General features: G+C 36.5%; 1 protein-coding gene and 1 long non-coding RNA gene across 2 annotated transcripts in view; one reads left to right on the plus strand and one right to left on the minus strand.

The window, feature by feature from the left end:
* LOC108977323 overlaps positions 1–12589 on the minus strand; it is a 106824-nt gene that overhangs the window by 41463 nt on the left and 52772 nt on the right. The gene's annotated exons all lie outside the window — the stretch shown is intronic.
* The window catches only part of LOC108977314 (protein yellow-like), an 18066-nt gene continuing 10357 nt past the window's right edge, over positions 4881–12589 (plus strand). The window contains exon 1 of the mRNA XM_018946934.1: positions 4881–5326. Within this exon, the coding sequence (XP_018802479.1) occupies positions 5065–5326 (262 nt within the window). The 5' untranslated portion in view covers positions 4881–5064. The remainder of the gene's footprint in view (positions 5327–12589) is intronic.

The following is a 12589-nucleotide window of genomic DNA, read 5'->3' on the forward strand; positions in this document are numbered from 1 at the left end:
AACAAATATGTGCCTTTTTGCTATTGATGTTATTTCATCATTGTAAATCGAAATTTTCAGAACGGAAGCGAGCTACCCAATATATAGAAGGATCAGTTAAAGCATTTTGAAATATCGGTTTTTTCGAAAAAAAGCGGCACGTTGCAGTCTTCACAGGCAATACTTTTAGACTACCAGTATTTCCAGAAACGTATTATTACTTCTGGTCGATCGCTTGCTTCAAGCGATCCAGTTGTTCGCAGTAGATGGTAGAATTAAGCGTCTGACCATATTGGACCAGCTCATAGTGGACGATTCCCTTCCAATTCCACCAAAATAGCAAAACATTCCTGGCTGTTAATCCCGGCTTGGCCATCGTTTGGGACGATTCACCGGCCTTCGACCACAACCGTTTTCACTTGATATTTTCGTATGTGATCATTTTGCGTCGCCAGTCTCAATCCGCTTCACAAATGGGTTGAGTTCATTCCGTTTCGACAATTTTATCGGTATTCGTCGTCACAGGTCTTCCGCCGGCTGGCTTATCCATGGTGTTACCAATATCGTACCGCAACCACCATATTTGTCTAATTTAGCTCCGTGTGACTTCTGGCTTCAGCTAACTCAAACGACCCATTCGTGGAAACCGTTTTGGGTCAATTGAATACATTAAACGTAAATTGCTACGCGGATTGAAAGCTATTCCGGAAGTTGACTTTAACAACTGTTTCAAGGAAAAGGAAAAAGCGTAGGCATAAGTGTATCGTGGCCAAGGCAGATGACTTTGAGGTGGACGACATAGATTTTGAAGAATAGATTAAGAGTTTTAAAATTATGAATAAAGTCGTAGTATCTTTTGTTCATAACGGTATATCGTCTAAGTTGACACATACACCATCGTGAACTGTGTAGCATCGAATTTGTGGAACAACAGGAGTAATGTGATCGCAGTTTTCTAGCCATTGACAGTGAGCATAACACACCATGTCGAAGTTAATTTCATTCAGAAAGCATTTTCGGAAAGATTAGCAGCAAATTGCATAAAACTATGAAAAATTGTAGATTTAGGTGAAAAACTGGCTTCATTATAAGGATACTTATACTTTAACTCATGACACCTTAATTCTAAATAAAAGCTTGCTAATCTCCCAATCGTGTTCTTACATAAAATTAGTCCATAAAAATAGATTGTTCATATCAACACTTGATGGCTTCTTGCACATGGCACTTGTTATCAATGCTCCTCAGTCGAAAATTGCTATCTAACTTATAAAAGCTGAATTTCAGGGGTTTGCAAATCTGAGAAGACTGAAATTATTGAGGACTGAGAATTCATATCTGATTATTTAGTTCATTGTTTCATCAAGATAGCTCCAGGTGTCCCTATTCTGTACAGGGCAAGGAGTAATTCTTCTCACTGAATTGAAAGTTCGTTAACGGAATTTTGTATTGTGAGATCTCTGCCAACTGTAATTCTAGACTTCCTGACTACCATAGTGTTGTCCAAGCAATCAATTATACCACTAAAAAAGATAGTTCTATGCTTCGTAGTATAACCAGTTTCGGGATGCAAATAAGTGAGTGCTCGGGTCATAAAAGAATCGTAAAAAATTGCAATGCCCTACTATATAAAAGTATTTGGATCCATTTATTGTATATTTTGAATTATAATTGGAAAGGAAGCCCGTGAGAACGGCCGGGAAACTTAGGAACCATTCTGTTAAACGCTAGGGCCTAGTGCTCATAATGCTTTCAGTATAGTAAATCCGTTTTAGGCATTTGGGAATCTGGTTGGTCGCTATTCAATAAGGATTTTGTCAGATCTGAATTGCCATGAAATTAGTAAAGTGCATTTATTACTAACATTATCACTTCTCTCTTGAATATTCCGGCTTGCCTTCGATGAAATATGTTGATGTCTTCGACGTGTTAATAAACTAATATAGTGTAAATTTATTGACAACTTGGCACTGATTAGCAGATAGTTGCTTGCACTTTGGTACGAGAAATTTAGTAACAATTAATGGTTGAAATTTAAAAATTAACTTAAGTGGCTGCCGAAGCTTCCGTTGAAAAACAATGCAATAAATTGCTCAATGTCCCACTTGAACAGATTGTCAAACTTGTAACGGTTCCTGATTTTTTTAATTGACAGTAAATTACAATGCAACTCAGCCTCGTCAGCTGGTGCTCTTACAACAAATCTCTCATACAATAATCGCTTTGTAGGGTAGAGTAAGTTGGGGAAATGCATTGACCATGCTTACTAAATTTTCTTTCAAATCCAGTTTAAAGCATTAGCAGAAAAACTAAAAAGATGGTACAAATTGCTCGATGCCAGACACGAAAAAGGTATATGTAGCATGTAGTGGGACGTGCGAGCAAGTACGTACATGAAAGCACAGGGAGATAATAACAAGTTTTTCACATGCAACAAAATTCAATAGAAGCAACTGAGAGCGCAGGGAGTAGGCTCTTCGAAGTACAACGGTAAATACTTGTATTTTCTTATACCCTGAACCCTGAAGTTTGAAACAAGCAGATGGAAATGTTGGGGACCTTATAAATTAAGAGAGGGTTGAAGTGGATATACTTTTTTCAATATATCTATAAATAATATGAATGCCAGCTGTACCTGGGAGTGTACGCGAAGACAGGGAAGAGTCGTTTCGACGCCGTTCACATCAACTCGGATTGACGTATAGAACGTAACCGTCAATTACGATCGTCATGGTAACCGACTATTTGATTTCTGAGATTGAAGCCTCGTGATCTCGGCGGAAGTTGGTTTCAACAAGACTGTGTCACTTACCGCACATCGCATCAACTAATGGATTTATTGCCAGAACTCTTCGGTGAGCAGATAATTTCGCGTTTAGAGCCGATCGATTGATCACCAAGATCGTGTGATATCACACCGTTAGACATTTTCCTGTAGATATATGTAAAGTCTAAAGTCTATGCGGACACAATGCGCAATCGAATCAGGTCTTGGAGGAAAACACCACGTGTGGCATTCGATAGTTTCCAGTCGAAATTCTCGAACGAGTCATCGAAAATTGGACTCAACGGATGGACCATCTGAGAAGTAGCCGCAGACAACATTTGAAAGAGATAATCTTCAAAAAATTAATGCCAAAGCTTGTTCTTTCCAATGATAATAAAAATTCCCCATTACATTTCAAGATTCTGTGTTTTTTCTTAAAAATAGTAGGGAACCTCGAAATGGATCACCCTTTACATTAGCAAACTAGTACTTAAATTTTTGAGATACTGGGAGATTTGAAATTTTACTCTTGTCCTTCCTTAGTAAGCTGCTCATTTATCGAATCCGCCGATTACTTATAGCTGTCATAGAAACTGATCGGGTCACATTCAAGGCCTTATGTCAAAAACTTTTTTATTCGACGAGATGTATTGACGAAATTGGGTTTCAACATTCTCAAAGGCAGTGTTTTAATACCTGAACAAATGATTCTGACCACTATATCATATAGCTGTCAAAAAAACTGAAAAATAAAATCAAGTCTATGTATGGGGAGATATCTTCACGAAGTTTAACAACGAATATTATCTCAATTATTCTTGCTACACCTTCAAATCGCTACAGTACACATAGCTTATATACGAACTGGCCCATCAAAATTAGGTAAGGATAGTCTGGTAGGCCAATGAGCCAAGCAAAGACCAGTTTTGGTCCTTCGCTATACCAGGTGGAGTTCAGTTACTAGGTCCGTGAGGAGTAGTCATCCTTTAGGATGCCGACACTTGATGCGAAGTTTAACATCGTCACCTCACATTCGATTATATCGCGGGGACCCCAGATGCTTACAGCGTAGTCCTGCCAAAGCGGGACAAGAGCACAAGAGGTGCTCCATTTTATCTTAGTGCTTTGTTCTACATATTTCCTGCTGTATTCTCGATTTATCAACCCCCATCAAAATTAAGTATGGACACCTTTTTATTTGTGAGGGGCATTATAGTGACTGAAGTTGTTTTTTCATTCAAAATCTGAAGGATTTGCGCCAATGTGGCTCGAGACACACAGTTTGACATAGTTCGTATGGAAATGTTATGTATATTTCTCACAATCCAATATTGCATACGAAATTTTAGCCTCTACGCTTGCGTACGAAAAGTTGTCGCAGACATGCCAAAAAATTAGCTGATTATAAGAAAATAGTGCAAAAAGTATGAAATAAAATTAGTGAGCATTTGCGCAAGCGAATTTGGGTCATCGACACAGTGGGCAGCAGACACATGGACCAACGCATGTGTATATGCAAAACGGTATTTAAGTAAATTATTGCGCCACTTTAGTGAATTGCAATACGAGCTGTGCCACGAAGCTATAAACTGGGCCATTTAGTGACCGTTAAACGCCCACCGTCAAGTGGCAATTGTGGCGGAAATTTAAACAGGCATTTTCTAATGCAGACACAGATGCCGCGATGCCTTCAAACGCGTCATAAGATTTTGGTTTTAGCAAAAATATTTAGATTGGTAATTATATATTCATATCAGCTATCAACTAGAGTTGAGACATTTGTGGCAACAACAACAAAAGCAGGGATAAAAATAAGAAATTAGCAGCAATGGGCGCTCAATTTACCTTAGAGACAAGCAATAAGCGAGGCATTAGCGCGTCGAAAGCCCAAAAATGAAAACAAAAAAAAAAAAAAAATTGCAATGATAAAAGCACACACACATGCATATGCAAACTGTTTACACGCATTGCTGTGTCAGGTGCTGAGAGGCTTGTCGGCGCTGCGTTGTCTACTGCAGCAGCAGCGCCTAACCAACCAGCCAGTCAGTTAGCCAGCCTTATGAACGAGTTTTGTTGAAGTTTATAAAAGTCGCAACATTTGGACAATTCGACAACAGTCGTGTCTTAGCGCCGCCAACGTTGGTGCATACAGTTATTATTAGCGAGTAGCGTGTTGTACGCAAGGAAACGGAAGTACGCGTTTTGGTGTGAGCGAGCGTGCGTCTATCTTTGTGCCGTTATACGAACGTTAAATTTGAAATATTCAACAACAGAAAATAAGGATACGCATATCCTTTTAGAAGCCAAAGAGAAAATAAATGAATAGTGACAGAATGCGGGCGAATTTCCGTTTAATACTTCGTAATTTGGTCGCTTTGCTGTGGCTTGTTGCGCATGCGCAGGCCACATACAAATTGCAAGAGCGTTATAGTTGGACCGAATTGGATTTTGCATTTCCTAATCCTGGTTTGAAGCAACAGGCGATCGCCACCGGCGATTATATACCACAGAATGGACTGCCTGTCGGCGTGGAGCACTGGGGCAATCGGTTGTTTGTGACCGTGCCGCGTTGGCGTGATGGTAGGTGCAAGCAAGCGTCAAGTTCAAGAATGTGAAACGATAATTTTTAAAGTGTGTAATAGTTCGTGAAAGCACATACTGTGATTTGGAAAGAGAATCGCTGATCATTTTCTCCTACTAAAACAAAAAATAGATATAATAATATCCTGTAGCTTTAAGTCTGATCCTTGTGCATTTCAATGTTACATAGGCTGACTTGAGGATATAGATACTTGACGATAAACCATGATGATGAGTTCATACCCTCTCATACTCATACATACTCATAATTAAGCATTAATTTTTGCTATGGTTGAGGGATTTTGTGTTTACATTCATTTAGATATCCGCGACTAAATATCGTTTCGAGAGGTTTAAAAATATTAGGCTTGCTTCGATATTTGTACCATACAAAAGGACATGTTGGAGACCCTTTAAAGAAAATATATGAAGGATATTTTCTTCCCAAGAAGCCACTCATTTGTCGGAACCGTCGATATCGGACCACTATGGCATATATACTGAATGATCTAAATCAAGCTCTTCTTTATTATTGGAAGATACTCCGGCTTCTTTTTGTTTATAATACAATTCGAATAAATATTGTTTAAGAGAAGTAAGGTAGCGCTGAGTTCAGGTGTAACCAAATATTTTGTACTCTTGTAACTTCTAGAATCAAGTTCCGAGATATTCCTTCGGTTGTGAACAATATTAAAAAATGCAACGAAATGATTCAACTTCATTGTTCGACGAAATCAGGCACAGATTACACCCAAATTTGGTATCAAATTCATTTATTTTGAAAGTCATAAAATCGCTTGGTTAAATTACTATATTTACGACACGTCAGCGAAAATTATCTTAAATGATCCTCAAAACAATATACTTATGTGATAAGAACTCAACCAACGAGGCTAAATTAAATACATTGAGTTGTTGAGAGAGAGAGAGTTGTTGAAAAAACGTCAACAAAGGGATCGAAATTCATCATGTTAGGGATATGAGGTTTAGAATAAGACTTCTTTCATTGAGGTGTTACATGGGTTTCATCGAGTAAAATACGCCTTTTTCAACAATTTTTTACTCTCATTTTTAGACATTTTTTATTGTCAACAAACATATACATTTAACAAAGAAATTCTGAAATTTTTGAAAAAAGAAATATTTAAAACTCGACAATTGCGACACTATTTCCGGTGACCCCTCGGAAAAAAGATGCGAACGCGTTGGCGACCATCAAAAGTGAAAAAATACGTGTTTTAGTTAAAACCTTAACTCAGAACTTGGACGAAGGAAAAACAGAAAATTGGGCATTTGGCAGACATTTTTGCCAAAAAAACAAAAAAATTCGGTGAAAATTTGGGGAAATTTTTGTTTTTCAAATAATTGTAATCGAAATAAAATTATTCTTCCAATTCCTTAAGGATTGTACATATCTTAAGGACTTGTGTAAAGTTTCAGAAAGAAGAATTTTATAAATATATCAATACAAACTTATGTATGGGATAAAGTCAGCCGAATGTCTCAAAATCCTGAATATCAGTTGTATGGGGGCTAAGGCAAGTTTTCCGACGATTTCATTTATTTTAGGCACAAAGATGCTTGGTTAGGAGAAAAATACGTCCACGTAATTTATTTAAAATAACTCACATATTGGCCGATATATGCGATATAAAGTCACCGGGATGTTGTAAAATCTTTTTATTAGGTATATGGAGCTAAGAGCAGTACTGGCCCGATTTAACCCATTGTTGTTGATTTAGGAGTATATTATTATCAAATAACCATTTTCTCTGAACTCCAGAAAAATATCCCATAGATTGACAGATATTTCAGAGATTATGTGAAACCGAGGATGAAGTCATGAATGGAGAATATTGATATCATCGGCCTCAACACCCGCGCCGTTAGTTCTGCTTTCTTCAGACTGGACAAGGAAGCAACACAAATGGGTCTGGCTGTGAACGAGGGCAAGACGAAATATATCCTTTCATCAAACAAACAGCCATCACACTCTCGACTTGGCACTCACGTCACTGTTGATATACGACGACATTGACATAGCTTAGCGAATTAAAAGACAACGGCTACGCTGGCTAGGTCATGTTGTCCGGATGGACGAAAACACTTCAGCTCTGAAAGTATTCGACGCAGTACCAGCCGGGGGAAGTAGAGTAAGACTCCGTTGGAAGGACCAAGTGGAGAAGAACTCGGCTATAATCGCGTAAGCGGTTACTACGCCAATCAAGAAGAAGTATGTGAAACCGACAAAACTTCAAACAAACGCGCTTGGGTCTACATATTTGGTATGTGGGATATTTGAACAGCTAAAGTCCGATTTTGTTAGCCTGTTTAGACCTGAGAGCGCATACCGCAAAGGCGCTATTTGCGCAAAGTTTTATCCGAATATATTTAGTAATGCTTGATTTCTGTATTGAACAGTGAACGAATCAAATATAATTTTAAACTATGATATAATCCGATTTCGCACATTTTCGCACTAGAACATATGACTATTGAGATAATTCTTATTACATACTAAATTTGTTCGAGATGAATCGAATAGATTCTGAGATATGGATTTTAGTCTGTGTCACGTTCGGCGTCCAATTCTGAAAGTGGCTCTTATAAAGCTCTCTAGTCCCATCCCATTTTTTTAAAGTATCTGGCGTATTTATTTTAACAGTTTTTTTTATACTCTCGCAACAAAGTTGCTAAAGAGAATATTATAGTTTTGTTCACATAACGGTTGTTTGTAAGTCCTGAAACTATAAGAGTCAGATATAGGGTTATATATACCAAAGTGATCAGGGTGACGAGTAGAGTTGAAATCCGGATGTCTGTCTGTCCGTCCGTCCGTGCAAGCTGTAASTTGAGTAAAAATTGAGATATCATGATGAAACTTGGTAYACGTATTTCTTGGCTCCATAAGAAGGTTAAGTTCGAAGATGGGCAAAATCGGCCCACTGCCACGCCCACAAAATGGCGGAAACCGAAAACATATAAAGTGTCATAACTAAGCCATAAATAAAGATATTGAAATGAAATTTGGCAGAAAGGATCGCATTAAGGAGCTGCCTTTGGACGTAATTTTTTGGAAAAGTGGGCGTGGCCCCGCCCCCTACTAACCTTTTTTGTACATATCTCGAAAACTACTATAGCTATGTCAACCAAACTGTATCGTGATGTCGTTTCTTTTAGGCATTTCCATATACAGTTCAAAAATGGAAGAAGTCGGACAATAACCACGCCCACCTCCCATACAAAGGTTATGTTGAAAATCACTAAAAGTGCGTTAACCGACTAACAAAAAACGTCAGAAACACTAAATTTTACGGAAGAAATGTCAGAGGGAAGCTGCATCCAGGCTTTTTTTCTTTAAATTGAAAATGGGCGTGGCGTCGCCCACTTATGGATCAAAAACCATATCTCAAGAAATACTCCACCGATTTCAATGAAATTCGGTATATAATATTTTCTTAACACCCTGATGATATGTACCAAATATGGGTGAAATCGGTTCACAACCACGCCTGAAATCCGGATTATCACTTTATCATGCGAGAGTATAAAATGTTCGGTGACACCCGAACTTAGCCCTTCCTTACTTGTTAATTTAAAGTTTTTTTTTATAATTTACTTAGCTGTCTCGAAAAGCATAAATTAAAACTTATTCTTTGAGTAACAACACCTTTCGGAAAATATCTTTCAAATAAATTAAAAATAATTTCATTAAAATGGGGACACCAAATTCAATATTGCCACTAAAAACTGGCCAAGTTACGTTAGAAAGTTCGCAAATTAATCTTTTTAGAATTAGCTTTCGCAAAGTTGTACCGAGAAGAAAGTAGTCGTGTATTATTATGAAGCAAGTTGGCTATGATTTCGATATTAATTTCAAAGGAAGCATGATAAGAGTCCTCTGGCAGAACTATAGGATCAAATCGGACAACAGAGAATATTGAAGCGTTACCAACGAAAACGAGATCTAAGAACTCACCAAACTTGTTTGAAATTAAATTAATTTAGTTAAGACTCTACTTTGATATTTCATAAATTGAAATCGCTCAAAACAATCATGGAATTAGTATTATTAGCCATGGAGAAAATGTTATTTATTAAAGAAGCAGCATATATAGAGATAAGTCCGATTGAGGCGGTATATATGAGAAATATATTAAGAAAATTAAAAATAGTTTGTCTATTTATCGGTAGGAAGTTAAAATATTATATTTTTAAAACCTTTCTTTCTGATTAAATTGAACTTTTCATTGTACTTTCTTCTTCTCAGATAATTTCAAGTTTCCTATTTTTAGCAAGTCATATCCACATTTTTAATTGGAAGAAAATTTGAAAATCTCAGAAAATGATTTCAGACGTTACTACTCAATTAACAGTTGTACGCTTGGTGTATTTTCAAAGAGCTTAGGCAATGTTGTATCTTAATATGTATTGCAAAATCCTAGCACAATCAGAGTAGAAATTTGTTTGGAGCATTAACTGGAATTCTCAACGTATTTATTATATTTACGTTATAATAGTAATTGTTAATGCTCAAATTGCTAAAGAGAACGACCTTGGGTGTATGTGTGTTTACACTAAACAACGAAAAGAATTTGCTGATCATTGAACTCAACTTTAAGAGAAAAGGCGAAAAAAACCTCATATGACGATGACCAATTGGTAGAAATTTTGATTATTTGGATATCTACTATCTACACTGAAACGGCATAATTTTTTTGATTGTTAACATTTTTATATTCGTGTGAATTTTGATCTCTATACGTCACTTAGTTTTTTTCTGGCATTGTCTTATTGCTATAATCTAAAGTAAAGGCAAAACATGAAATTTTTGTTCGCTAAGAACGAAATTAACAATATTTGTGGTTTCTACCAAAAATCAATAAAACCCAGTTAGATAAAAGGGGTCAAAAACTTAACCAGTTCTTTTCACTAAACAAACGGGGATTTCTTCAAGAAACGTGTATTTTCCAAAAATGTTAAATGATTTGCAATAAGATGATAATACGACTTTGCTGATATGTGTGAGTCTATTTTTTCCCGATCTATTTTTTTCCGATTTGTCTACTCAAATTGCTACCTAAAAATTAATAACTCTTTTCTGACATATTTAAATTTTTTTGTAAACCGGCTACTTAATTGATTTTTAAAGTCGAATTAATTATATAATCAATCACTTCATTGTTTACAAACGCAATCACTACTTTTTCGCCAATGCTAAACAAATGGCTGTGAACTTTCATAATGAACTGGTTATTAATAGGCAGTACTAACGCTAATACCCAAATATCTAACTGTTTGTATACAAAAGACATACGAGTATACAACATATTGAATAGACTAGACAATAACAAAAAATATTCCATTTCAACATTTAGAGCTTGTTTGTTGCTGAAAGCAAAAACAATTATAGGCAAAAACATGACACTTCAATTCAATAAAATATTTCAAATCATACAAAACGACAAAATATTACCCGAAACTTTACTGACTTCTTTTCGCAAGAGGGGCACTGGCGGCGTATTAATGTAATATTATTTTTGCAGCTTTTCATAAGTGCACATCTACTAATCACGCATAATCGCACATAAATACCAGTTAGAACAACTTCAAAAGCCTCACACTTTTTAAAACACTATATGCAACATGTGACATGTTCAAATAGCAACGTTCATAACTCATAATTTGCATATAATAACACCGAAGTCATGATTAAAAAAGTTGTTACGAGAGGTGAGAAAAAACTCAAAAACGAACTCAATACATTATTATGCAAAATTTAGCTGTGAGCATAGCGTAGCATATCATAACGTTGGTCTACATTATGGCGCGTGGTGTTGGCCGAAGCCTTAATCAATGTGACAGCAATTTTCTGTAAAGTGATCAAAACTGGCTAAAACTCTTATTAAGCCGTTGTTGATATAAGCATTTAATTTGGGAAAGCTTGGCTTGAAAATGGTTTGAAGAGAGGTGAAAGAGGTGGTGAATGGGCAATTGCAAACATTAATCGAAAAATGTTGGCTCATGATTTTAGATTTTTTTCTCAAAAAAATGTTTCTAAGTTTTTAACTTAAATCCAAAAATATTGAAATCAATCTTATTTAATTCAGTGGTGTCTTTTCGACAAAACTAGATGGCGAAATTGCTTTAAGTCAACCAGACCACTACAGTGCCTTCCAAGCAGAGCTCCCAGCTGTTAAAGACAGTCCCCTAGTTCTGTTAAAAAGTGTGCTCATAACAAGACATATATACAGATAGATAAGTGGCTTTGGAATCAGTAAGGGCAATTAGGATTTCATCAAATATAGTGAAAGAATTCCTTGATCTTTTAGTGGTTCTAACACCCTTTCTACGATAAACCTGCAATGGGTACCAGGACATAGTGATATTTGTGGTAACTGTAAATCAGACGACCTAGCCAGTGCAGCCATTATATTAGAATTACAATCCGGAAAATAGAGAATATATATTTCTCTAGCTATTTGTAGATATTTAAACGACAAACATATTAGAAATATAGATTTCAGTGGAGTCAGTACCTAACTGGCTCAACAAGCAGGCAAACATGGCATGAAAGGAACATGGTGCGCACATGCCGACTATTCAAATCAAAACGAATGACATACTTCTAGTAGAAGTGCTAACAGGTCACTGTTTAATTGGCATGCATGCCAGCAGAATTCTTCTTCTTTATTTTCGTTGACACGAGTCGACGTGTTAATAACAGCTTGCCAGTCGTTTCTTCTTTTTGCAATTTGGCAATAATTCGAGATACCAAGTGCAGCCGAGTCCTGATCTCTCTAATGGAGTATATGTCCCTTCTCTCCTCTGCTTAACCCGCCGGATACTGCATCGAATACTTTCAGAGCTGGAATGTTCTCATGCCTACCAGCCAGCAGACTGGGAAATACCATATAATGATTATTGTATTATTGAGGGTTTCTTGACGATTTTTCGGAGGTTGCTCAGATAGAAAATGTTTGTATTAGTGAACTTCGGCAAAAGCACGGGATGGAAGCTTTTAGTCCCGGTGTTTCACAATGATCGTCCTAATGACCTAGGTGCGTCGTCAGACATCCATTCTACCTACCTATCTAACTAATCCTGATTTAACTGATAAGTAACGCAGAGTCTCTGGACTTAACTAAATTCATTACATTTATTTAAGTAGTTAACTTGGGTTTCCTCGGTTAAAAACAGCCTTTTTCAATAATTTGTTTCTCAGATAAAAAATTAAATATTTTATAAGAATTTTTTATTGTT

Source organism: Bactrocera latifrons, unplaced genomic scaffold (genome assembly GCF_001853355.1).
Source record: "Bactrocera latifrons isolate USDA-ARS-PBARC rearing strain unplaced genomic scaffold, ASM185335v1 scaffold_87, whole genome shotgun sequence".
Lineage (NCBI taxonomy): Eukaryota > Metazoa > Arthropoda > Insecta > Diptera > Tephritidae > Bactrocera > Bactrocera latifrons.